Raw genomic sequence first — 23,552 nt, forward strand, 5'->3', positions numbered from 1 at the left:
GGCTTACAGAATCCTTCCCAGAGGACATCAGCAGGGGGAGAGGAACCAATCACCTGACACCCCCACCCCACCCCAGTTCCCTCCAGCCCCTGGCAGGGTGGGGGGGGCTGCTGAGTCTCTCCTTTCCTGTCTGCCCTACACTGAGCTACCTTGCCCCACCCTCCCCAATCACGGCCACCTCTGGGCTTGGGTGGAACCTGGGTAGCTCGGGCAGCTGCAGGGAGGGGGCTCAGAAAGTGACCTGGGAAATAATGCAGGAACTGGAGGCCTGGGAATTGCTTCCCGAGGATTTCCTGATGCCTTCGGGAGAACATGCCCACAGCCTGAACACGGCATAGCTGGAGGACTCTGAGGCTGGGATCTGGAGGCACTAAGATCAGGAGGCCAGGAGGCTGGGCAAGCAGGCTTCAGAGCCATGGGTTCCAGTCTATGTCTGATCAGGGAGGTGTGTTCTTCAAGGGCGTGCAGATACGGCCTCCCTGGGGTCAGTGGTGAGGAGACGTGCTGATACTCCCGTGCCCTGATATCTGATGCCTTTTCTCCCGAAGGCCAGGTGCTACTGCTGCCCCTGCTGTTGCTGCTGGGCCCACAGGCCTCCTGGGGCCTGGTCATCTCACCCCCGGGGCCAGAGCTTATCCTCAATGTCTCCAGCAACTTCGTGCTGACCTGCTCAGGTCCAGCTCCGGTGGTGTGGGAACGGATGTCCCAGGAGCCCCTGCAGAAAATGGCCAAGACCCAGGATGGCACCTTCTCCAGCACACTGACACTGACCAATGTCTCTGGGATAGACACGGGAGAATACTTTTGCACCTACAAAGGCTCCCATGGGCTGGAGCCTGGGGAGCGGAAACGGCTCTACATCTTTGTGCCAGGTAAGCGCCCCCGCCTGCGCGCTCACTCCCTGACTTCTCCTCTCAGCTGCGCATGTCTGGGGGGAGCTGCGAGTGCTTAGTGACATTGTGAGACACGGCCAGCTTAGACATGCAGACAGATCATGGAATCCAGCCTGGCTCAGTCCAGGAGTATGTTCACTCCCACCCGTGGGTCTGGAGATCTGACTGCTCCCTGCCAGCCCACCCCATTCGTGGCTCCCCAGAACTCGGCCTTCTCACCATGTTCCAGTATGCTCTCTTTGGAGCCTCCACATCCCATCTTTCCCATTCTCCAAGCTCTGGGTACCAGCTGCCCTTCGACTTGCGGCTTATCTTCTTTCTCACCCTGGTGCTGACCATATCAAATGTTAAAACTTGAAGGGACCTCTGAGAGCATCCTTATTCTGTAAGGGAAAGACTCAAGGCCAGAGAGGGGATGACACCTGCTCACAGTCACACAGAAATTCAGGGCCTAGCCAGAAAACCAGCTCCCCTGATCCTCATTCTTGGCCCCACTCCTGGCAGATCCCTTGATGGGCTTTCTCCCGGTCGACCCCGAGGAACTATTCATCTTCCTCACGGAAATAACTGAGATCACAATTCCATGCCGAGTGACGGATCCGAGACTGGTGGTGACACTGCACGAGAAGAAAGTGGATATCCCGCTGCCCATTCCCTATGACCACCAACGTGGCTTCTCTGGTACCTTTGAGGACAAGACCTATGTCTGCAAAACCACCATCGGGGACAAGGAAGTGGATTCTGAAGCCTACTATGTCTACAGCCTCCAGGGTGAGCCCCCTTTCTGCCTGATGCTCAGCAGACGCAAGTATGGTCCTCCACAGAGGAAGAGCCCTTTCCAGCTTACAAAGTGGGCAATTCTGTTTTTCACTGGATTCTCACTGTAGTCTTGGAAGGCAGGTAGTGTTTCCCCATTCTACAGGGGAAAAGCCTGAAACTCAGAGGATGGAGTATGCCCAAGGTCATGGGGAGGGTGAGTGGCAGGGCTGGGCTATACACCGCGGTAGGCAAAGGCACAGGCCTTGGAGCTGGTTGGGTTTGAATCCCAGCTGCGCACTTCCCATCTGAGTGAGTTTGCACGAGGCACATAATCTCTCAGAGTCTGCTTCTCCCTCTGGAAAAACGAGGAAAACAATGACTGCCCACCTAGTGGGATTATTGTGAGGATTAAAGATAGAGGCTCCCTGGTACATGGTTTGTGCTCCACACCTTTCTCCTGTACTTAGATGCCCAAAGAATACATTGATTCAAGACCGTTATCTCTTCTAGAATGTCAGCTCCACGAGGCAGGAATTTTATCTGTTGTGTTTACTGCTACAGTCCCAGTGTCTAGCATAGTACTTGGTGTATAGGACATAGTTAACAAATATTTGTTGAATGAATGAATCTTCCTCACCAGTCATCCCTTCCCTCTCTGAATCCCCACCCCATCCCCAAGCTGAAGGGCTGGTGTGGTGGCTGGTGGTGACTTCCTCAGCCCTAAACTGATCTCTCTCCATTAGTGTCATCCATCAATGTGTCAGTGAATGCAGTGCAGACTGTGGTCCGTCAGGGTGAGAACATCACCATCATGTGCATTGTGACTGGAAATGAGGTGGTCAACTTCGAATGGACATACCCACGCATGGAGGTGATGCTGGGCCCCGGGGTTGGAGGAAGGGCCAGGGAAGGATGGATATCTTGACTTGTAGCCTAACTTCTTGGACCCTGCCTGACTGGGGGGCTTACCCCACCTGTCCCTACAGAGCGGGCGGCTGGTGGAGCCAGTGACTGACTTCCTCTTCAATATGCCCTCCCACATACGCTCCATCCTGCACATCCCTAGTGCTGAGCTTGGCGATTCAGGGACCTACATCTGCAATGTATCGGAGAGCGTGAATGAGCATCGAGATGAAAAGTCCATCAATGTCACTGTGGTTGGTGCGTGCCTTGGGCTTAGCCCTGACCCTCCTTCTGAGCTGGACCTAGACCCTATCATAGCCACAGGGTACTGTCAGCCGCATTCCGGGACAGCTCTAGCTTCAGTACCAACCAAAGTCCATTTCCAGGATACACCCAAACCAAAACGCAGTGTCAGCCCCAAATCCAACTCTAATCCCAGGGTGAACTTTCTGCCTAGCCAAACCTCAGCCCCAACCCGATTGCTAAACCCAACTGCCATCCCAGGCCCCGGTAGCCCCCTTCCTCAAATTCAACCATACTGCAACTCACCTTAGCCACAATCCCGAGCCAGAACACGCTCCGTGAGAACAACTCCAGTCCCAATCTCGAATCCAGTCCCCAAATCAAAATCAGCCCCTAGTTCAGCCCCTGGTCCATTCTCAGCCCCAACTTCAACCCCAGCTCCGGTAACTCAGTCACTGGTTCGGGTCCTAAAGCCTGAAGCCCCGCCCCCGGAAGGCCGGGCTCCTTTGGCATTCAGTGGATGCCCCGCCCCCAGGAGGCGCTGTCCTATTGGTAGTCGGGCCTAGCCCCGCCCCCGGGGCCCCGCCCCTGACAGCTGCCCCTTGCAGAGAGTGGCTACGTACGGCTGCTGGGAGAGCTGGACGCCATACAATTCGCGGAGCTGCACCGCAGCCGGACTCTGCAGGTCGTGTTCGAGGCCTACCCGCCGCCTACTGTCATGTGGTTCAAGGACAACCGCACGCTAGGCGACTCCAGCGCAGGCGAGATCTCCCTGTCCACACGCAATGTGTCTGAGACCCGGTGAGCAGCAGCCCAGCCACTCACTCCATTCTTGACGTTATTCTCTGCAGCTGCCAGGCAGCTCACAGCCTTCAGTCGCTGGACACACCTAGAACCACCCTTCCTGAGAGCCCACTGTGTGCGAGGCGCCGTGCCAGGCACTGGGGAGGCTGCAGGGATCCGAATAGACTGTTCCAGCCCTCCTAGAGTTTCCTGTCTAGTGGGGGAAACAGACACTGGTCAGATGATCACCCAGATGTTTAGTTGTCCTTGTGATGGGTGGAGCCAGCCAGGAGCAGCTGAGGAGAAAGAGTCCAGATGATCAGGGAAGAGGGTCCCGGGCAGGCCACTACCACCTATGCATGGATGGTGGCCCCGAGACTGGAGATGAGCAGGTGGTCTGTGTGGATAAAGCCATGTCAGGCCTTTCTGCAGGAGTGAGATGTGGAGGGGGAAGGAAAGGGTGCTTCCCCCACCCTCTTCATCCCTCCTCAACCCCCCCCCTCTTAGCTAAGTGGAGCCAGCTGCCAATGGGTGGGGATTCAGGAGACTGGTGTGAGTTCCGCTCTGCTCTGCTACTGACACCTGCGTGACCTTGGGAAGCCCCTGCCCCTCCCTGGGCCTGGTTTCTCTCCTCTGTACAAGGAGGGTGGGGGGGAACTGTGAGAGTTCTTCCCTCTCTGGCAGCTAAGCCTGTCATGCTCTGCAGGTACGTGTCAGAACTGACGTTGGTGCGGGTGAAGGTGGCCGAGGCGGGCTGCTACACCATGCGGGCCTTCCATGAGGACGCGGAGGCCCAGCTCTCCTTCCAGCTGCAGGTCAACGGTGAGGAGTGCTGCACCCTGCCTCCCCCACCCCCGCCCCGCTTCCCTCTCCCTTCCTACCCTGTCCACCCGCCCATAGGAGAAGGAGCAGGAGAGGGAGCCGAGGACTCAGGAGGCTGGCTTCTAGGCTGAGCTCCAACACTTCTGCTCCCGTGTGAACTCGGCGTATCCCCTCTTTGGGCCTCAAGCTGTATAAGGAGGCCACTGGGCTACACTGGTGTTCCCAAAACCTCAGGCATTCATGTACTAGTGCCCAGATTTGTCCTTCTCACATACCCTTATACTAGACTACTCGTTAGATAGATATTTATTGAGCAACAGAACACCAGTCTGCTCAAGGTTCTTGAGGCCCGGCCTTGGCGCCACTTGTCTCCTGCTGGGGGCAGACAAGCAGTCAACAGTAGGGCAAAGAACCAGCAAATGACACAGAAGAAGGTAACAAGTGCTGTCGAAAGGGAAAAAAGCTGGGTAGGGAGGATCGAGAGTTTAGGGGACACGGGTGGGGAGGCGGGTGAGGGTTGCAGATTTTAAAGAGCCTGATCAAATTGGCCTCGTGGAGCTTCAAGAAGGTGAGGGTGTTTATGGGGCGCCTGGGTGGTGCAGTCGTTAAGCGTCTGCCTTCGGCTCAGGGCGTGATCCCGGGGTTCTGGGATCGAGCCCCACATCGGGCTCCTCTGCTAGGAGCCTGCTTCTTCCTCTCCCACTCCCCCTGCTTGTCTCTCTCTCACTGGCTGTCTCTGTGTCAAATAAATAAATAAAATCTTAAAAAAAAAAAAAAAAAGAAGGTGAGGGCGTTTGCCAAGTGGTTCTGCAGGGCAAGGGCCCGCCGAGCAGTACCAAGGCAGAATCCCAGCAGAGAAGCCGGTGTGGCTAGAACCGAGAAGGGGGAGAGTGGTGGGAGATGAGGTCGGAGCTGAGACCTGGTAGTGGGGGGGGGGGGGCACAGATTGTGTGGGTCCCCTCGGGCCCCTGTATGGACTTTGGCTTTTACTGTGACTGAAATCACGGAGCCATGGCAGGGTTTTGAGCAGGGGAATGACACACTAATGACTTACTGTTTTGTCAATTGACTTTCTAAAAATAAATTTATTTTGAAAGAGAATTTAACCTCTCAATTGTAGATGGAAAATCAGCATCACATGTCATAAATATAAAGCAACCACTAAAATAAACTCTGGGAAAACAAAGCAATGCTATTAAATTCTAGCTGCGTGCTCTTGCTTTCCCAGGGCTTTCTCTGACCCTCAGACCTGCTCTGTCTTTCTAAAAGGGAAGATTAGCGAGTCTCAGGGAGGTGTTAGAGACAGACTAGCACCCTACTGAGGCTTTCCCTTTGAAGTACCCAGAAGGGGAACCTGTCAGTTTTCACACAGTGATTCCTGGTATTTGATGTTCACCTGCAGCCTGAAGCTCCCCTCCCCCCAGGGGAGACCCTGGCCTGGTCCTCCCTGAGGGTCTTTCTCACTGACTGTCCTTCCTGACCTCTCCCCACCTCCTGGCCTCCTGCCCTCTCCACGCAGTGCCTGTCCGTGTGCTGGAGCTGAGTGAAAACCACCCTGCCAGCGGGGAGCAGACAGTCCGCTGTCGCGGCAGGGGCATGCCCCAGCCACACCTCACCTGGTCTACCTGCAGCGACCTCAAAAGGTGAGCAGACCCAGGGCCTCCATCTCCCAGGGTAACCCCAGCGGAGGGCATCTAGTCCATCCCCTTCCTCTGGGCAAGCCGTTCCAGGTTAGAGCCCCACCCTAGAAGATGTGGCTTCTGGGAGATGCTCTGCATGACAGAAACTGTCCCTTTTCCTTACCTTGACTCAGACGACCAAATGAAGGGAGTGGATTTTGCAATCCAGGGCTCTCAGTTCTGGAGTAGGGGCGCCCCCTGCCGGTCAGTCGAGGGGCCACAGGAGGAATGAGCTCAGGACCAGGCCGCGGGAAGCATTAGGGACTGGAAGCTGACCCGACTGGTTCTCCTGGCAGATGTCCGCGTGAGCTGCCGCCCACGCCGCTGGGGAACAGTTCGGAGGAGGAGAGCCAGCTGGAGACTAACGTGACGTACTGGCCCGAGGAGCAGGAGTTCGAGGTGGTGAGCACACTGCGCCTGCGCCGTGTCGATCAGCCGCTGTCAGTGCGCTGCACTCTGCACAACCTGCTGGGACACGACATGCAGGAGGTCACCGTGGTGCCGCATTGTGAGTCCTCCGGCCTGGGTGGCCCCTGAAGACCCTCATCCCCGCCTCCACCCTGTCCTACTTGGAACTGTGCCTGTGAGTCAGCGTGCCTGTGGGCGCTCGGGTGCCCCGAGAAGCCCACCAGAGTTTGCCCCTGTGCACTTACACAACAGCGCAGCGTTGGCACGCATGTGTACACCCACGAGTCTACGTCTGTGCCATGGCTGCAGTGTCTGTGTGCCGGACGCACGTCCTAAGCCGTGAACAGGAGCAGGCCTGATCCTTGGACACAGGTGCAGACCTGCCCAGTGTAGATTTGTAAAGCACGTAATGAAGAGGGTCTGAGCCCCAGATACTCGTGTAAGGCTGGAGTGTATGTCTGCAAGCATGTCCTCAAGCGCACACGATATCTGCCTTTGGGGGAACCCACCGAGTGCATGTGTATAAACCATGTATAGAGCACGCCCAATCCCCAGACATGTGTGTGAACCCACGAGCGTGTGTCTGCATGTACGTGCGCGTGCACGATCCCCACACCAGGGTGCAAACGGTGCGCGTACAATTCCTGTGCGCGTGTGCAAACTGGCATGGTGCATGTCTGTAAGCGTGGAGCGGCAGCACCCCGTCTATGAGAGCGTGCAAACACAGTGTTGTACGCACAGACGCCTGCCACACCACGCATGTCCGGTACACCTGAATGGCGTGTGCCCGCGCCTGCATGCTCCTGCTGCCTGCCGTCCCCGTGCATGCCTGCCCTCTGTGCTCGTTCTTTGTCTATTCACTCGTTTCCTCTTTCTCCCTGGAGAAGAAGCCTGCTCTTCCAGGGCCCTCAGTCCAGAGAGAAGGCGGACAAGGAACTAGGCCGTCCCACTGTAGGGGGCAGTACATTGCAGGGGGGAGGAGCCTAGAGGGAGGAGGGGCTCCATGCCCTGCTGGGGGATTCAGGAAAGTGTTCTGGAAAAAGAAAGCTTTAGGTCAAAACCTGAAAGATACCTGGGAGTTAGCCTGGTAAGGAATGGTGTTCCAGTCAAAGGGAATGGCTTATGCGAGAGCCCAGAGGCAAAATGGGATTAGAGAAGTCAAAGGCATTCAGCACGGTTGGAGCACAGAGTATGTGTGTGTTCAGGGGCTGGAGCAGGGAGATAAAGAGATAAAGGGGAGGGAGTGGTAAAGGAGGGGCTGCAGGGGTAGGCAGAAGCCAGGGCAAGCAGAGCTTTGAAGGCTGTGAGGGGCTTTGGAGGTTGGTGGGTTTGCACACACACGAGCCTCCTGCACTCAGAGCTGTCTCCATCCCCCTGCCCTGTGGTGGGACAGGTGGGGGTTATCTCCCACTCCCACACATGTGCACGTACCCCCGAGCCGGTGGGCACCTGCAGACCAGCCCGGAGCAGACAGAGGTAGAGCTTTTGTGTGCCACGTGCAGGGGAAGGCGCGTACCAGCCCGCAGGGACACTACCATGGCTGGACGAAGCCTCTTCTTACTCAGATGACTCCTTCCAAGATTCAGACTTCCTTCCCAGGCCTGGGATGTGTGACCTGGTGGGGAGAGGGAGGGGCGGAGTGATGTTGGTCTGGGACCCTGAGGAGGATGGACAGGGCCCCCAGGGGTGCTGAGAGGGGCAAGTGGAGGACAGAGGAAGAGGGAACAAGTTTCTTGGGAACCCCATAGGTGGACGGTGGGGCAGGGTAGGGGAGATGAAGGTCTGGCAAGGGTGGGTGCAGAGGGAGGGGAAGAGAATGGGAAGTTGTACAGCAGAGAGGCTGAAGCCTTAGGGAGGAGACTTGGGATCTGGGGGCCCAGAGTTAGCCCTACTTAGTTACCCCTGTTCCCTGGAGGATGCACCTTATCACTGCTGAGAACCGTTGATACTGAAGGCCATGGGTTCTTATGGGAGGGCCTGAAGGTATGGCCCTGAGGGAGGGGCTGAGAATCTGACATCACAGGCCTTGGTTGGTGGAGGGAGGGGATTTGCGGTACCAGCGGTGGGGGGAGGGGAGCACTGCCGGGGAGCTGCACAGCTCCCTGTTTGCTTATGGCCAGCTCGTCTCTGCTTCCAGCTCTGCCCTTCAAGGTGGTGGTGATCTCAGCCATCCTGGCCTTGGTGGTCCTCACAATCATCTCCCTCATCATCCTCGTCATGCTCTGGCAGAAGGTAACCTCCCAGCCGTGCCTAGTGGGTGCAGACTGGCACGCTATTTTTTTTTACATGGAGCCCCCAGGTGCCCTTGACTGTTGCAGGATCTGGTTACGTCCCAGCCCAGCACAGAGTGGGGGTGTAAAATGACATAGAGCTGCCTCCACCCCCACCTCCGCACCCCCCCCGCCCCGGGACCCTTACCTCTACTGTGTCTTCCTGGATCTAGCTCGGACATCAGCCCTGCCCCTCCCAGCCACAGGGCAAGGCACTTTCTGGGTGGACTACATGGGCTCCAGGGTTCTTCCAGCTCTCACCCCCAGAGACTCCCAGGCTTCTCCTGAAATGCATTCTAATCCTATTCACGTGTAATTTCAAGGTTCTGTTCTGAGGCTTCACCATTCTGCGATCCCAACGTTTTAAGATTCCTGAGTTAGGATTGCAGCACCCATGATTCTATCATTCTGAGATTCCAATCCTATGATTCCAACATCCTGTGATTTCCACATCGTAAACTTACATCTTTCTGAGATTCCCACGGCGAGTGACCCCGCATGGGGAGGGGCTGTCCACGGCGAGCCGAGCGCCCCTCGCTTATGTCACTTCCCAGGGCTGCCTGCCCCTCTGCTCCCGTCCGGGAAGCAGCCAGGGCCCTGAGAAGCTGGCCAGGAGGTTCTGTTGGGCCAGGCGCTTGGCTCTTAGCTGCTCTTCAGCCACCGCTGAGCTGGGGCCTCCCGGCACCTGTTCTCACTGAGCCCAAAAAGCTGAGCTTTATCGGCCACTTGCTGTGTGACTTCAAATATGCCTCTGCCCCTCTCCGGGCCTCAGGGTCTCCTGCTCCACCTGTTCCATAAGGGGCTGTGGACCAGCGGGCTCCTCTGATGAGCCATCCCCGGTGTCGGTCCTGCAGAAGCCACGTTACGAGATCCGATGGAAGGTGATTGAATCTGTGAGCTCCGACGGCCATGAGTACATCTACGTGGACCCTATGCAGCTGCCCTACGACTCCACCTGGGAGCTGCCGCGGGACCAGCTTGTGCTTGGTCAGTCCAGGGAGCCCTCCTGCAGCGGTCTGGGGCCTTGAGGCGGGTGGGAAGACTGTCTGAGGTGTGCTCCAGCCTGGCCATGACTAGCTTCGAGACCTAGGGCTGCTGTCTTGCCTTCTCTGGCCGTCTGTGCCCCCTTCCGTGCAATGGGGCAAGATGATCCCCCAGGGACGGTTCAGCACTGAGGTGCTAGGATCCTGTGACTATGTGAAATTGAACCCCTTTGTGGCGAGAGGGGAAGTATTAATCGAGGACAAGCTGCATGTCAGGCCTGTGCTTAGTCTAGCTGGGAAGGTTGAAGCTCAGCAGAGGAGCTGAGCTCCCTTTTGGGGTGGGAGGAAGGCTTCCAGGGACTAAAGATGGACCCGAAAGCAGGCAGGACTTAGAAGAGACACCAGGAAGGGCTGCAAAACACTGTGGTCTTAGGAGACTCCTTGTGGGGAACATCTGAAGTCCAGGTTAGCTTGAGGGATTGACCTGAGGGAGAGTGGGGGATGCAGTTTCCTGTGGGCCAGGAGCTGACGGATCACCTCTATCCCAGGACGCACCCTCGGTTCCGGGGCCTTTGGCCAGGTGGTGGAGGCCACGGCTCACGGCCTGAGCCATTCGCAGGCCACGATGAAAGTGGCGGTTAAGATGCTGAAATGTGAGTCCTGGGAGCCTGCCCCTCCCTCACATCTGGGCCCCCCCAGTCCCCCTGCCCCCTGCCCCCCCATTCAGGTGCTCCCTGGTTCTGATTTGCTGGGCACAGGCAGTGCAGTCACCTGGTGGCCAGACTCTACTTTGGCTAAGAGGCTTCTTCACCCTGCCCCCCTTCCTGGCACCTCCTTCCCTCCCTGACCTTCCGCCCATCCTCTTTCTCCTCCCCCTACTGCGGGTCCTCACCGCCCCAGGCCCTCTGGGTCTTAGAGCACGGGGTGGAGCAGAAGAGCCTCCTTGGGCCTTGGTGGCAGGGCAGGCCTGAGGCCCCGTTTCCCCCTCAGCCACAGCCCGCAGCAGCGAGAAGCAGGCCCTCATGTCCGAGCTGAAGATCATGAGTCACCTCGGGCCCCATCTGAACGTGGTCAACTTGCTGGGGGCCTGCACCAAAGGAGGTACCAAAACCACGCCCCCGGAGCGTTCTGGAAAATGCCAGCAGCCCAGGCCTGGCCCCTCCCCACCCCCTCCTCAGTCCACGGACAACAGCACACTCCAGCTGGAGGGTTTGCACGCACCCTGTCTGGTGCCCTCCCTTCACAGACCCAGATGGGGGTGGGGTTTACAAACTCACGGACTCGTACCACCTTCAGGGCCCAAGCACTCCTCAGAGCGGCCGTTTCCAAACCCAGGGGTCCTCTGACTTTTTAAAATCTTCACCATACATTCCACAAACTCATAAATCCCAGCCCCTATGAGCTGAGTTACGTCCCTGTACTTGGAGCCCACCAGCATGCTGACGGGGGGCTGCTTTCATTCAGATCACAGAATGAGGGCTCTCCAGCCAGTGTGTTTATCTGAAGCTCTGATTGCGAGTTGGGCCATAAAAAAAAAAAAAGAAGTGTTATCATTGTTTGCAGCTGCTTCTTGTGAGATTTGGGATTTTCCTCAGTATTGTGCAATCAAACTAAAATACAGAAGTGAGTTGCACACAGAGGCCAATTTACGTCCGCAAGATCACCCATTTCAAAATGTTTGTTTTCATCAATCTCTTCAAGTTCCCACTGATTGATTTCCGGCAAACGTACCGTCTTTGGATTTAAACAGTAACAATAAATAGTTGCCTTTATTTGCTCTATGTACCGGGCTCCAGCGGAAGCTTTAGTTTGAACACCTATGGGTGTCCTCGCTACACTCCAGGCCCCGGGCCGAGCTGGCAAAGGCATTATCTTAGGAGCGCTCACGGAGGTGGGTGGCATTAGCCCCATTTAGCAGATGCGGAAAGTAAAGCTCAGCGAGTGTAAGTATCTCGCTCGTGGTCACAGAGGCAGGAAAAGAACGGGGTTTGCCTGCCGCCAAAGCCTCCTGGCCATCTTACAAGGTGCAGCCCGTCCTTAGCCTCGGGGCCCCCCGCCCCGGGGCCGTGCCTGAGCCTGTCCCCCCGCAGGACCCATCTACATCATCACCGAGTACTGCCGCTACGGCGACCTGGTCGACTACCTGCACCGCAACAAGCACACCTTCCTGCAGCGCTGCCCCGACAAGCGCCGCCCGCCCAGCGCCGAGCTCTACAGCAACGCGCTGCCCGGCGGGCTCCCGCTGCCCAGGTACCCAAGGAGGCTTCGGGGAGCCCCGAGGAGCACCTGCTCACTCCCTCGCCGTCCGGGACGGGAGCTGAAGCCAGGGTGGGCAGGGATGGGTTAGGAGGCAGGGCTGTTTCACGAGTCAGTCTGCGACCCGGGCTCGGCCACCCCAGACCGGGCGTCATCCTGTGGGGATGATAAGGTTGGGGGCTGGCCGCCCCCCACAGACTGTCTGCGGGAGGGGGGCAGGCCCGGTGCTGAGCGCTCTGTGATGGGACCCCCAGACCCCTCCCACGGCTCCTGTGTTGTGACGCCCTCCTTCCACAGGGAGCTGCTGGAGCTCTCCTGGCCCTGGCCCCCTCCCTTGGCAGTGCCCCAGTCCGTCCAGTGCCCCGTGGACAATGCAACGTCTTTCTTCTTCTTTTCCAAAAGTAACTTTTCTTAGTTCTTTGGCTGATTACAAAAGTAAGTTGTATTTATTGCGGAGACAAGAAGAACTTCAGAAAATCACCAGGAGACCTGAAAACTCACCCCTGTCCTCCCCAGCATTGGATTGAGTTCCTTCCGGTCTTTGGTCTGCCTCTAGAGACACAAGCACGTGTGGTCACGTAGCTCCCGGGGGAGCTGGCGCCGCCGGCCGAGGCAGCAGGGCAACTCCTTGCCGGCTCTGGGCTGTGGCTGGGCCCTTGCAGGGCATCGCCCCCGGATGGTGCTGTGGAGGCTCCAGAAAGGCAGCGTGCTACCTGCCCTCCTCACGACCCTCGCGCTGGGGTGCTGTGATCACGCCTAGGCGTGAGCTCCCCGAGGACGCACACCGGGTCTTATGTCATGCTAGCACCCCGCTGCCCAGCTTAGGGCCCCACGGGCTGGTTGCAAGGGCTCACCGCGTGGCCGTTCAAGCTGTGACAGGCTGGAGGAAGATGAGTGGCAGAGGGAGAGAGAAAACCCAGGAGTGACAGGGCCTTGTGGGGCCTAGGGGTGAGCAGGGACAGGAAGGGAGGACAAAGGAAAGCACGTGGCCCCTCCTTCTGTGATGGTCCTCTGTCCCCCAGCCACGTGTCTCTGCCCGGGGAGAGCGACGGCGGCTACATGGACATGAGCAAGGATGAGTCCGTGGACTACGTGCCCATGCTGGCCATGAAAGGAGGCGTCAAATACGCAGACATCGAGTCCTCCAGCTACATGGCCCCTTACGACAACTACGTCCCCACCGGTGGGTGCGCCCATATCCTCACCTAGGCACAGCGCCCACCCCCATGCAGTCGCGCATTCTTATCAAAGCCTTTCATATGCCCAGGCTGGCAACAACTCTGGGAGGAAGGGGGCCTTGTGCCCATTTCATAGATGCAGAAACTGAGGTTAGCCACCTGCCCAAAGCTGCCCTGGGATGGAGCCCCAGTGTGAACCTCTGTTTCTGGATCCAGAGTGGGAGGAGTTGGGGCTGGGGGAGTACTTGGCCTCCCGGGGCATGGGCACAGAGGAGGCCCCAGGCTGCCCCAGTGTCCCTGAGAAGCAGGCAGGTCAGGCTGAGCCAAGGTGGCCCGGGGCTAATGCCAAAGGCTTTGCTGGCCAGTGAGAGCACCGCTGAGGTAGGAGAGGTTTACGTTAGATACTTGGGAATTGTTTTCCTTTTGTGGGGGGCCTTAGAGGATCAGTAACTACCTGTATTGGACGGTCAGCCTCCATGAGCAAAAGGGCAGGGGTTCTGTGGGCCATGTGGAGACACGAGATGGTACGTGAACTTCCGTTCTCCCCTAGCTCCTGAGAGGACCTGTCGGGCAACTCTGATCAACGAGTCCCCAGTTCTTAGCTACACGGATCTCGTGGGCTTCAGCTACCAGGTGGCCAACGGCATGGAGTTCCTGGCCTCCAAGAACGTACGTGCGGTCACCGTGGGCAGAGGAGGGTCATGGGGTGTTGGGCCAGCCAGCCAGGGTCCTCCAAGGACACAGCTCCACAGCGCAGCTACGTCCCCTCTGGTGGGTGAGGACAGTGAACACCCTCACCGTGTGGCCCCTCTCCCCTGTGTGGCCTCTCACACCTGTGCAGTGGTACATTTTCCCCAAAGCCCTAGACAGGCGGGTCTTTCCCCGTAATTGCCCCCAAGACCTCAGCTCTCATCTCCCCCAACCCAGTGTGTCCACCGAGATCTGGCAGCCAGAAATGTGCTCATCTGTGAGGGCAAGCTGGTCAAGATCTGTGACTTTGGCCTGGCTCGTGACATCATGCGAGACTCGAACTATATCTCCAAAGGCAGCGTGAGTACCTCGCCTGACCCGTGTGCCTCCGACCCCGGGAGCGGGTTCTCTCCTGGTCAGTGTGGCTGTGGCATGTGGGACATCAGGACACAGCTCCTCGTGACCAGCCCTGTCCAGCGGTGACAGGCTTGGCCTGCCGGCCGTGTGTACAGGTCCAGAAAGGGAAGCCACCAGCTGTGCGTAGGGCGGGAGGAGGGTGGAGACGCTAATGTCGTAAGGGGCTCAGATTCACCTGTCATGACGGGGGCCAAGGGACCAGCTGTAATGGGCCCTGGGAAAGGTCGAAAGGGAGCAGGTCAAGCGTATATTTGGTTAAAATGTGACCATCCTGCCTGCCACTCATGTTCCCACTTTCCACAAGGGGACAGTGAATCCCAGAGCAGGAGGGACTCTCAGAGATTGAAGGTGGCTAGGTCTGAGCTGGGTGGTAACTTGGCATGTCTCTGGCTCCCTGCTTTCTACCACCCCAGCTGGGGTGAGGAAGAGGGGCTGTTCTGTGAGGGGCCTCAGGCCCTGGGGCCCTTGCTCAGGGATAAGGGCGCCATGTCACCAGCTGTGGGTAATGGCCTTCCAGTCCTCTGGCCAGTACTGGGATGGGTGTGGGCTCCGCATGCTTGCAGAGGCGGCTCGCAGGGCCCGGGGCGTCAGGTGCTGGGGCGGGAACGCCCCAGGGGCAGAGTGGGGCTTGGCCCTCCTTATACTTGGTACCGTCCTGCCCTCCCACAGACCTTCCTGCCTCTGAAGTGGATGGCTCCCGAGAGCATCTTCAACAGCCTCTATACCACCCTGAGCGACGTGTGGTCCTTCGGGATCCTACTCTGGGAGATCTTCACCCTGGGTACGCGTCCTTTCCCCCCAGCCCTCAGGGGCACAGCGCGGCCTCTTCCCTGACCACTGCCGCCTCCAGCCTGCTGGGGCTGTGGGACAGGCTCGGAGACAGGGGTCAGGGCTCTGGTTCAAGTCACAGCTCTCTGCCGCTTTCTCGCTGCTCTGTGACTTCAGCAAGTCCCTTGCCCTCTCTGGGTCTCTTTGCTTCCCCAGCTGATTACGGAGGGGTTTGGAAGTGACATCAAAAAGCCTACTTGATGCTGGTGTTCTCTGGTTCTCTGAGTCTGGGGACGGTTGCAGTCTCTGTCCAGAGCCTCTAAAGGGGGCTCACATTCCTCAGTGCCAAGGCCGCTAGGGCTGGTGTGCCTCCCTCTGTCCCATAGAATAGGGTACCTGCCACTCTCCCCACACCTCTGAGCCTGTGTGTTCTTGTCTCTGCTCCCTGCAGGTGGCACCCCTTACCCAGAGCTGCCCATGAACGACCAGTTCTATAACGCCATCAAGCGAGGGTACCGCATGGCCCAGCCTGCCCACGCCTCCGACGAGATGTGAGTGGAGCCTGGGGGGGGACTTTCTGGGTGCCAACAATAGATATCCACCTTAACTGGCTGAAGGCAAAAATACATGAGTTCAGAGATCTAGAAAAACCTCATAGCTGGATCTAGGCATTCAGATGCTGTCATCAGAAATCTCTGGTTGTGCCCAGCTCTGCTTTCCTCGGTGCTGCCACGTTTTCAGGTCAAATGGCTACCTGCTCGCTGCTTTCACCAGGGTTTGGGCAAAAGGCCCCAGGCTGACTGTCAAGGGCTCAGCTGCAGTCACGTGCCCTTCCAGAGCCAGCCATTGAGCTGAGGGCCATGGAAACTCCTACCAGCCAGACCTGGGCCATGTGCTCACCGATGGGGTCGACCCCATGCAACCACCAGTGGGGGGAGGGCCTGCTAAGGGAATGGGAAAGACAGTCCCTCTCCACCTGTCCTCCCCAACTCCCTTCATTGCTCACCTGGTTCTGGGAGGCAGCAGACCTCGAGCCAGAGACCCTGAGCCCCTCCGTGCCTTTCCCCAGTTACGAGATCATGCAGAAGTGCTGGGAAGAGAAGTTTGAGATCCGGCCTCCTTTCTCCCAGCTGGTGCTGCTTCTTGAGAGGCTGCTGGGCGAGGGTTACAAAAAGGTATGTCGAGGCACCGAATTGGAGAGTTCTGGTCCAGAAGTCAGACATGGGGTACAAGGCTCTGTGTGTCATGCTGGTATTTGAGGGACTACCCTGTACCTTCCTGGGCCTCAGTTTCCCTACTGGTGCTAGTAAGGGGTGGGCTGGGGCTGCGAGTGGAGTTTATTTTAACAGCACAGCGTTTCTGAAATGAAGTCCTGTGTGGGAGCTGGTGCCCACAGCCCCCTTCATCCTGCATCCCTCCTCATGCCTTTGCACCCATGCCAAGGCCTGGGGCTCCTTCAGAAGTCGAACATCCTCAGGCTACCTGTCCGCTAAGGGCCTGACCAGCTGATAATGGTTAGATTTCCTGTTGCAGGCTCAGTCAAGGCGAATGGGGCCAGGAGGGCCTTAAAACCTGGCCTGTCCACCAGAGGGAGTTACAGGGAGGGGCGACGCTCGTCCCCTTTCCCTTGGCCCGTTCCTAACCACGCTCCCACCCACGTTTCGTCACAGCTCAGCGCCTAGTGAGATGGATTGGGTTGTCACCATTTAGCAGTTAGGGAAACTGAGGCTGCACTGAAGGAGGTTGAGGCAAGGTGAGAGCCCACACCTGTCTACTCGGAAGTAGGGGAAGTGCTAGGGTCACGGGCACTAGTCTGCGGACTGTCCCCTCCTCTCGTGAGATGCCAGCTGGGATCTGGCATCTGTGTGTGGTTTTGGGCAATTCCCCTTCCCCTCTGAGCACCAGTTGTCGAATTCACACGAGGCAGGAGGGGCGGGTCAGGGTCTAATGGTAGAGGATCCCCACGGGCCTCTCTGGTCTCGTCATCCCTGTTTCTCCGGGTCTCCCTCCCCGTGGAACAGAAGTACCAGCAGGTGGATGAGGAGTTTCTGAGGAGCGACCACCCAGCCGTCCTTCGGTCCCAAGCCCGCTTGCCTGGCTTCCATGGCCTCCGATCTCCCCTGGACACCAGCTCTGTCCTCTACACTGCTGTGCAGCCCAACGAGGGTGACAACGACTACATCATCCCCCTGCCTGACCCCAAACCTGAGGTTGCTGATGAGGGCCCACTGGAGAGTTCTCCCAGCCTTGCCAGGTAACCACTCTGGCCTGAGGCCCAAGGCAATAGTGTGCTCTGTGTGTGTGTGTGTGTGTGTGTGTGTGTGTGTCTGTGTGTCTGTCTGTCTTTGTCTTCATGCTGCCAGGCTTGCCTTAGAAGTCAGTTACCTGGGGTGAGTACTGATTCCTGGCAGTGAGCAGAAGGGAGAATTGAACTCATTTGACTTCTGATGACCTCAGGGGGAAAGCGCAGGCTGGTAAGAGACAGAACAGCTGGGACTTACTTGTAGGGTAGCGGTTTCCTGGAAAGTAGCCCCATAGGCCATCTCCTCGCTCCTGTCCCTAGGCCTTATCCAGGCCCTAAGGAGGAGTAGGAAATCCAATCAGCATCCCCAGCACCCTGTGTATTACTCTGGAGTCATCATCACCAGCCCTGGCCTGTGCTGTGTTCTCCAGCACCACGTCCTGAGGGCCCCCGGGAGCCTGGTGTGGTTGTAGGATGCCTGGTGCCCGCAGGAGTTCAGGCCAGAATTCTGACTGGGAAGGAGATTCGTGTTTCTCTTTCGCCTTTGGGATGTGGTGAAGTTACAGTGGTCGGGGCTGGAGGAAGGCCAGCCATTGCCTGGACTTCATGTTCAGACCCGATCTTCCCTCAGCTGGAGAGGAAGGTCCCCCATGAGGCCAGACGCCCCCTCCCCCCCAAACCAGATCCACTCTACGGTGAAGTGGCCGCAGCCGCGGGCAGGGTTCCAGCTCCAGCTGTGACCCAGCTGCCATGAGGCCCAGCCAGGCCCGGTCTCTGTGGCCTCCGTGTCTCCATGGGCACTCGGAGCGCCCCCAAGAACTGGGAGGCCCTCTCCGTCTTCCGCTGGAGCAAAGGTGGCAAGGCCCCAGGTAGCCAGTGTGCAGAGGGGTCCAGCTCAGAGCTCGGACAGCTTGAGGTGTGAACGCTGGCCTGTTCCACGCCCTCACGCAAGCTGCCTCCGCTCCCCGAGCCTCCGTGTCTGTCCTCCCTAAAATGAAAACTGTAGCGCCCCCCTATGTGGGGGTCGTCGGAGAATTGGGTGAGATCGCAAGCGCCTCAGGAGTGCGGGGCACGGAGGTGCCGATGAGTGACGAATGAGCCCCGAGCCCACTGAATGTGCTGCGGGCAAGTCCCGGTGTGTGATGCAGGCCCCGGACACCACTTCTGAGCGGCCCCTCCCTCACGGCGTCTGCCTCGCGGAGTCCTGATGGGGATACAACGAACCGAAGGCTGTGAGGTGCATGGTGCAAGCTTGAACACCCAGAAAGCTCCGGAGACTGCTCTCGTCTTCCTGTGGCTCCCTCCCAGCCACTCACTCACTTGCCTTCTCCTCCTAGCTCCACCCTGAATGAGGTCAACACCTCCTCTACCATCTCCTGCGACAGCCCCCTGGAGCCCCAAGAGGAGCCCGAGCCCCAGCCCGAGCCCCAGGGGGAGCCGGAGCCGCCACTGGAGTCAAGCTGCCCTGGGCCTCGGGCCGAGGCGGAGGACAGCTTCCTGTAGGGGGCTGGCCCCACTCCGCCCCACTCGAAGCTCCCCCTCTACCTCCCAGCACCCAGCGCCTCCTGGCCTGGCCTGGCCTCCCATCAGCCGTCACTTTCTAGAAAGCGTTTGCCCCTGGCATGTGGCACCCCGGCCACTGGGCTGGCTTAGGAGGCAGAGGGCTGCAGGGGTCACAGAGGCCATGTGACTGGGAGCCAGGGTTCTCCCAGGACACTTAATTTCTCCATCTGTAGGATGGGAGCACAGGGCCCGGTGACGCGGAATCTGGGCTTCTCTCCCAGGCTGACAGGCGGGGAAGTTGGAATCTCTAGAGAGATTCTCGGGGTTCAGGAGGTATGAATTAACGTTCTTCTGTTCGGCCAGCTACTCCTCAAGGAGCTGTAGCTTTCTCCTCGCACTTTCATCCACCTAAGAGCTGGGGAAGAGACCCCGGCATCCCTGGCTCCTGGCTGGGCCGGGGCCTGGCCTCGGACAGTGATATTCATCCAGAAGCCACCTCTCCTTGATACCAATCTCCGCCTTCCCAGGCCCGAGCTGGTCTGGGGCCATCCACGCTTCATGCTGGGGGCTGAGCCAAGTCCAGGACGCTCTGGCCCACAGCCCCTGTCCCAGGCACTTGGGGCACGCCTCGCCGTACGAGTGCTGGTGTCCATGTCTGCCCTGCCCTGTTAGTGCCGGGCTCTTCTTCCTTATCACCGCCAGTCTCACTCCACGCACCAGAGTCTCCAGGGCCAGGCGGGCCCCACATCTGTGACGAGCGTGCGGATGTGCCTGCGAGAAATGTCCACATGTGCAGATCAAGATATGCGTTGGACCTGATACGGGACCTTGGAGGAATTCCTCACCCTCTCCGGGCCTGTTCGCCCTGCTGAAAAATGAGCAAGGTGGACTCGTTGACTTCTGGTGCCCTGCCGGCACTAACATTCTCGAATATTCCAGGGGGTGGCACACTTGCCCAGAAGAAGCAAAGCCAAACACTCCAAACCTCCGTCCTAGGGGTCAGCTGGGGTCTGGGCACATTCCAGACCATGCATCACACTCTGGGCATTCAGGAGCCATGCCCCATCCCCAGACCCCCAGCAAGTCCCAAAAGGCCAGCTGCCCAGGTCTTGACTCGGAGTGACAGCCAGTGTCTTGGAAAGCCCCCAGCAGCTGCCCCATGGGAAGACTATGGGGCCCCTTTCAGACCCACAGTGACCTCTGGAGCCCTCCTGAGCAAAGGAGGCGGAGAGGGCAGATCAGACACCCTTGTGCATGCAGTCTGCTCTCCAGCACCTGCTGTCCGAGTCTGTGCCACAGACATCGTAGACAGTGAGGGCTCCTGGAGGCCCCCAGAAAGTACAAGAAGCCTTTCTAGGGAACCAGAGAGGGGTGCAAGAGGCAGGTACTTTGGGGGTTGCCTTCTCACCCAGCAGCTGCCTGGTCCCTGAGGGAGTACCTGGGGGTACGGCTCACTCACTGCCCAGGCCCGCTCACTGCACTCTCTCTGCCAACTACACCCCCGCTAAGTGGGCATCGGGGGTGCCAGGGAGTGAGGGCCGTGGCCAAGCCTGCTGGCAGGAGAGCCAGGAGTGGGCACCAGCCCCCTCTGCTGGGCCGGGAGAGGGAGGGGCTTCTCACTACGGTACCAAAGATGTAATCACCTAGGTTTACAAGTATTTTTAGGACTCACATTAACTCACATTTATACAGCAGAAGTGCTATTTTATATGCCATCAAATTTTCCTATCTGTGTACTTTTTTTTTTTTTTAAGAGAAAGATTTTAATATTAAACCTGGTGCTTCTCACTCATGGACTTCGTGGTCTCTCGAGGGTTTAGGTCCCCGTGCCTGGGAGGTGGCAGGAGTGGAGTGAGGCAGATGGGGCTGAGCTCTGGCCACAGTGTCCCCACACAGGGTCCTTCAGCTCGGCGTCTCAGGTCCACCTGTAAAATGGGGTTTGCACACTCCCTCCACCACTTGCTAGCAGTTGGATGGCCTGGACCTCGGGCTTCAGCTTCCCAAAGTGTGAAATGGAAAGGCCCTATTGGCTCTGCAGTGCCTGGCCCTGGGACAGGCTGGACTGTTCACAGGCTCCCGTTGAGAAGCCTGAGCCCCTCCTGCAGCCCCCGCCCTGCCCCACCATGTGCTTTGGCTTTGGCTGGTAAGCTGGGACACCCCCCGCCCTCCCCTCCATTCTGCCCGTGGGCCAGATGGACGCTGGTGTGGCTTGTGACAGGCATCGTCTCCAGCCTGATTCCAGGCCCCGGTGAGCAGCGGTTGGGTCTCAGGTAGGAACAGGGTGGACAGAGCACCCATGGGGGCCAGAGAGCAGTACGAAATGAGGAGAGAGGGCAAGCGAGAGAGAAGAAGAGGAAGAGAGAGAGGAAGGTGGGCGGGAAGGGGAGCGGGTGCAGCCAGGGTGAGGCCAGAGAGGGAATGGGGCCCAGCTATGTCTCCGAGGGCAGTCTAGCTAGGCTGGGCAGTGGGGTGCAGACCCAGCAGGCCCCAGACCCCTCACGACCACAGTGGCTCAGTGGTATGGGGCTGGCATGAGCCAGGCATCCTGCTGCCTGCTGGCCAGCTCCATCCTGACCATAGGCTCCATGGCCCAGCGCAGGCCTGAAGGATCCTGGCAGCGGCATGGGGTCGGGGCAATAGAGCCCACTGGGGCAAGAGCCAGAGGCAAGGGTCTTAGACCCAGGCTATGGCTTCCTGACCTCCTCACTTGGGCCTTTTGGCAGGGGTCACCCAAGGTAGAACTGGGTTTCAGCCCAAGATCTATCAAATCTCGCCGTGTGATCTTGGCCGTCGCTTGCTCTCTCTGATGTGGGGAAGGGGACATCTCCATTTCCTTCTGGGGCACAAGCACCTTGTCTTTGGAACCACACGCCTCCCTGGACTGCGGCCAAGGGCCTGGGGCTGTGGCTGTCAGTGGGGAGACGTGGGCAGCTCTGACTCACAGGCCCGGCCGCCAACGCAGAGGCGGCTGAACCACGCCAGGGGAAACCCCGCCCGCTGCATGGTCTGGCCACACAAAGCCCACCCTCCCAGGGTGCCTGGCTTCAGAGAGCACCCAGAGCCTGTGACCTTCCCATTCCTGGCTGTGGTAGAAGATGAATAAGCCAATACCCCGATCTACCCCGGAAAGAGAAGAAACAACCCACATTCCAGACAGGGATTATCCCTGCTCATGGGAAAAGCCTCCGTCTGGAGGTCAGGAGACTTGGGCTCCCTCCACTTCAGGCCTGCTCCTTAAGGAACCCTTGGCTAGATTACACCACATCAGGCCTCAATTTCCCCGGCAGTAAATGGAGCTAGTGATGTCACAAAGAGAGAAAGGATGATGAAAGCCTGGTGAGCACCTGTGCCAGGGCTGTCCTGCCCATTTCCTCATTTTACCCTCACACCAACCCTAGCAACCAGGTACCACTCCTTTCTCCGCATTACACGTGAAGCCAGTTCAGGAAGGTTTTGAAGCGACCTGCCCAAGGCCATCTGGTCAGGGCGGCAGGGACAGGATCCCAGCTGACTCCCAAGTCAGTGCTCGAGGAGGTAAAGCGCTCAGCCAAGGTTGTAGAGCTGGGGGCAGGGGAAGCCTGGGTCCCAACCCCTTGTCTCCAGACTCCAGACCTGCCTGGTACACAGACAGAGTAAGGAAGGGCAGGGTAAGAGGAAAGAGCTAAGTGAACCCGAGGGCTAGCGGAGGGTGTGGAGGAGTCCGAGGAGGGGGGAACCACAGGTCACCTCTGCTGGCTCCTGCCTCCCAGCTTTGCCGCTCAGGCCGGCCCAAAGGAACGGGTGAGCTGGAATTTTCCTCCCAGACAGATGAGCCACTTGGACTGTACAATTCTTCCGCCACCCTATTCACGGCCAGGGGCCTTGTTCCTGGAAAAAGAGGGAAAGACTGGTAGGCACTCTTGCTCGTGGGGCCCTACCCTTCAGCTGATGCGTGGGTCACAACCCCCACTGAGGCCCTTCCTCTGCGCTAGGGCACGTGGTCTAAAGGCCTTTTTTATTTCTTTGTTCAGCTTCATAATAATTAAAAATTCCTTTTATGAAAGCATTTCTGTAACATACGCCTGTATTAAAAAAAAATCCATTCTCAAAATATATATCATAGAAAGTCTTTTTTCTTTGTATATTTTGTATTTCAGGCTCCAGTAACATTGTAAATGCGTCTTGTCTTCATTCAGCAACTCTGCGCACAGGAGTTTATCTTATGGAAAATTCACGTCTTACTGTTAATAGTTTAGTTATATCCTCCCAGGGCTTCCCGCCCTTACATCTATATTAATATTTGTATTTTGTATCGGTACTTATCCGTGTAAATATACAATTACAATTTTAAATAAAACTACCACTACCATTTTGCAACTTTTTGTTTTTCGCTTAAGAACACATCACGGGCACGCTCACAGGTCCGTGGTACTTGTGGGCAGTCGTGTTCATTATGAGAGCTGTACATAATTTCAAGCATGCCTGCGCCATGAATTATTTGACCAGTTCCCTACTAATGAACATTTAGTGTTTTCAAGCTCTAAATTATGCTGGAATGACCATTGTTCATAAAGTTTGTTTGTTAATTAATTAATTAATTAATTATTTTTAAAGTAGGCTCCACGCTAGGCTTGAACTCATGACCCTGAGAACAAGACCTGAGCTGAGATTGAGTCGGACATGTAACCCAGGTGCCCCCGTAAAGTATATTTATGTTCGTACATTTTTATAAGTATCTGTTTCCATAGGTTAAATTCCTAGACACAAGAGTTGCTT

The 23,552-nt window shown here is 57.6% G+C and overlaps 1 protein-coding gene across 3 annotated transcripts in view; it reads left to right on the plus strand.

The window, feature by feature from the left end:
• PDGFRB (platelet derived growth factor receptor beta) overlaps window positions 1-23,149 on the plus strand; it is a 39,471-nt gene extending 16,322 nt beyond the window's left edge. For 2 of the 3 annotated variants that reach the window (XM_045815267.2, XM_087867860.1), the window contains 21 exons: window positions 549-872; window positions 1,398-1,664; window positions 2,396-2,523; window positions 2,639-2,813; window positions 3,407-3,599; window positions 4,288-4,403; window positions 5,923-6,046; window positions 6,379-6,590; window positions 8,628-8,722; window positions 9,615-9,747; window positions 10,292-10,396; window positions 10,734-10,844; window positions 11,834-11,993; window positions 13,022-13,182; window positions 13,728-13,846; window positions 14,105-14,227; window positions 14,954-15,065; window positions 15,504-15,603; window positions 16,122-16,227; window positions 17,074-17,306; window positions 18,632-20,589. In XM_045815267.2, coding sequence (XP_045671223.1) covers window positions 549-872; window positions 1,398-1,664; window positions 2,396-2,523; window positions 2,639-2,813; window positions 3,407-3,599; window positions 4,288-4,403; window positions 5,923-6,046; window positions 6,379-6,590; window positions 8,628-8,722; window positions 9,615-9,747; window positions 10,292-10,396; window positions 10,734-10,844; window positions 11,834-11,993; window positions 13,022-13,182; window positions 13,728-13,846; window positions 14,105-14,227; window positions 14,954-15,065; window positions 15,504-15,603; window positions 16,122-16,227; window positions 17,074-17,306; window positions 18,632-18,797 — 3,263 coding nt within the window. In that variant the 3' untranslated portion in view covers window positions 18,798-20,589. Of the gene's footprint in view, window positions 1-548; window positions 873-1,397; window positions 1,665-2,395; window positions 2,524-2,638; window positions 2,814-3,406; window positions 3,600-4,287; window positions 4,404-5,922; window positions 6,047-6,378; window positions 6,591-8,627; window positions 8,723-9,614; window positions 9,748-10,291; window positions 10,397-10,733; window positions 10,845-11,833; window positions 11,994-13,021; window positions 13,183-13,727; window positions 13,847-14,104; window positions 14,228-14,953; window positions 15,066-15,503; window positions 15,604-16,121; window positions 16,228-17,073; window positions 17,307-18,631; window positions 20,590-22,933 lie in introns of those variants that run through there. The other variant, XM_087867861.1, reaches the window with a different exon arrangement.
• Window positions 23,150-23,552: the final 403 nt, after the last annotated feature.

Source organism: Ursus americanus, chromosome 15, assembly GCF_024610735.1.
Source record: "Ursus americanus isolate L20-20 chromosome 15, mUrsAme1.1.p, whole genome shotgun sequence".
In the NCBI taxonomy this organism is placed as follows: domain Eukaryota; kingdom Metazoa; phylum Chordata; class Mammalia; order Carnivora; family Ursidae; genus Ursus; species Ursus americanus.